General features: G+C 37.8%; 1 protein-coding gene across 1 annotated transcript in view; it reads right to left on the reverse strand.

Moving 5' to 3' along the window:
• Window positions 1-228: 228 nt before the first annotated feature.
• Window positions 229-1,323, reverse strand: part of RANBP9 (RAN binding protein 9) — a 40,311-nt gene continuing 39,216 nt past the window's right edge. The window contains exon 14 of the mRNA XM_009083810.1: window positions 229-1,170. Coding sequence (XP_009082058.1) covers window positions 1,040-1,170 — 131 coding nt within the window. The 3' untranslated portion in view covers window positions 229-1,039. The remainder of the gene's footprint in view (window positions 1,171-1,323) is intronic.

The following is a 1,323-nucleotide window of genomic DNA, read 5'->3' on the forward strand; positions in this document are numbered from 1 at the left end:
CCAGTAAGGGATTTTCTCTGTCTTCAGGGAGTTCTGAATAAACTTCCATTCAGTGCCTGGACACTGCACTGCTAGCTAGACTCATGTTGTGGCAAGAATATAGCAAGCCTTTCACTTCTGACAGCTCAACTGCTGCTCACTCTAGGGCAGAACTCTAGAACCAAGGAAATGTAGCATACAAGTCCATGCTACCATGTATGTAGAAGTAAGTTTTTAATGGCTGGTTAATTATGGTATCACTACATTTTATTGCAATATAGTACTATTTAAGCACTTTTAAAAATGCAAGGTGTACAAAGATTAAATTAAGACTGTAAATTGACTAAATATTTGGTTTTTATATAAATAGGTCATAACCACACTGTGTTGACATGTAATACTGTTATAATACAACAGTTAAACTGGTGAGCCTACACAACAGAAGCTGTCTGTAGTTAAACAAGGAAACAAAGTTGAAAAGACCATGTTAAAACAAAAATCTACTAAGATCAACAGGTTGGGATTGTAAGTAGCAACAAACATATTCACTCAGCTCCTGAGTAATTCAAGTTTTACAGTACACATTAAAAAATATCATTTCTTCCCATCAACACTATATATCCAAACCATTTGCATTTTGCAAATTACACTGATTGAACTATGTAACAATGGGGGTAGAGGTTGGCAAGTCATCCTGCTTGACATTTACATCACCCACATGCTAATACATCCATGTTTTCTATTCTTCTGTCCCACCACAAGGTAGCAGGATTTTTGGTTTGTTTTGGACAATCGTTCAAAGGATTGGTACTTGTCAATTTGGATGTCTGACGTTACCAGTGATATTTTCAACTCTTAGTTGTCTAAGAGGTTTAAAGATGGAAAATTTCTCCTAACACTAAGTTAGAAATCATTTGCATCATGCTGTAAACTAGGAAGCAACATAAAGCAACAGACTTGTCCTTAGTACATAATTAAAATTCCAAATTCCAGTCAGCAGAGCTGTTCTACTTTCCATGTTGAATATGCCACAACACCTTTCAGACCTTCAAATGCATAGCTAGTGTAGGTAGTCTTCCACTGTGGCGAACGCGCAGGATCCAATTCCTGACCGAGCCATCAATCCTAGACACTGTGACGCCTGTCCCATGGCTAGGGCAAGCGGTGGTTGCTTTGGCAGATTGTGAGTCTCTGAAAAAGAATCACAGTGGCAGTTAAAATACCTGATTGTTTTCACAGCAATGCACTGAAAACTTGAAATGTAAGCTTGCTTAAATCATTCATTTCAAAATTCCTTAGAGCAAGACAGAGCAGGAGCAACAAAGTGACATTCTCAAATTCCCT

Source organism: Acanthisitta chloris, unplaced genomic scaffold (genome assembly GCF_000695815.1).
Source record: "Acanthisitta chloris isolate BGI_N310 unplaced genomic scaffold, ASM69581v1 scaffold2391, whole genome shotgun sequence".
Classification (NCBI taxonomy): Eukaryota; Metazoa; Chordata; class Aves; order Passeriformes; family Acanthisittidae; genus Acanthisitta; species Acanthisitta chloris.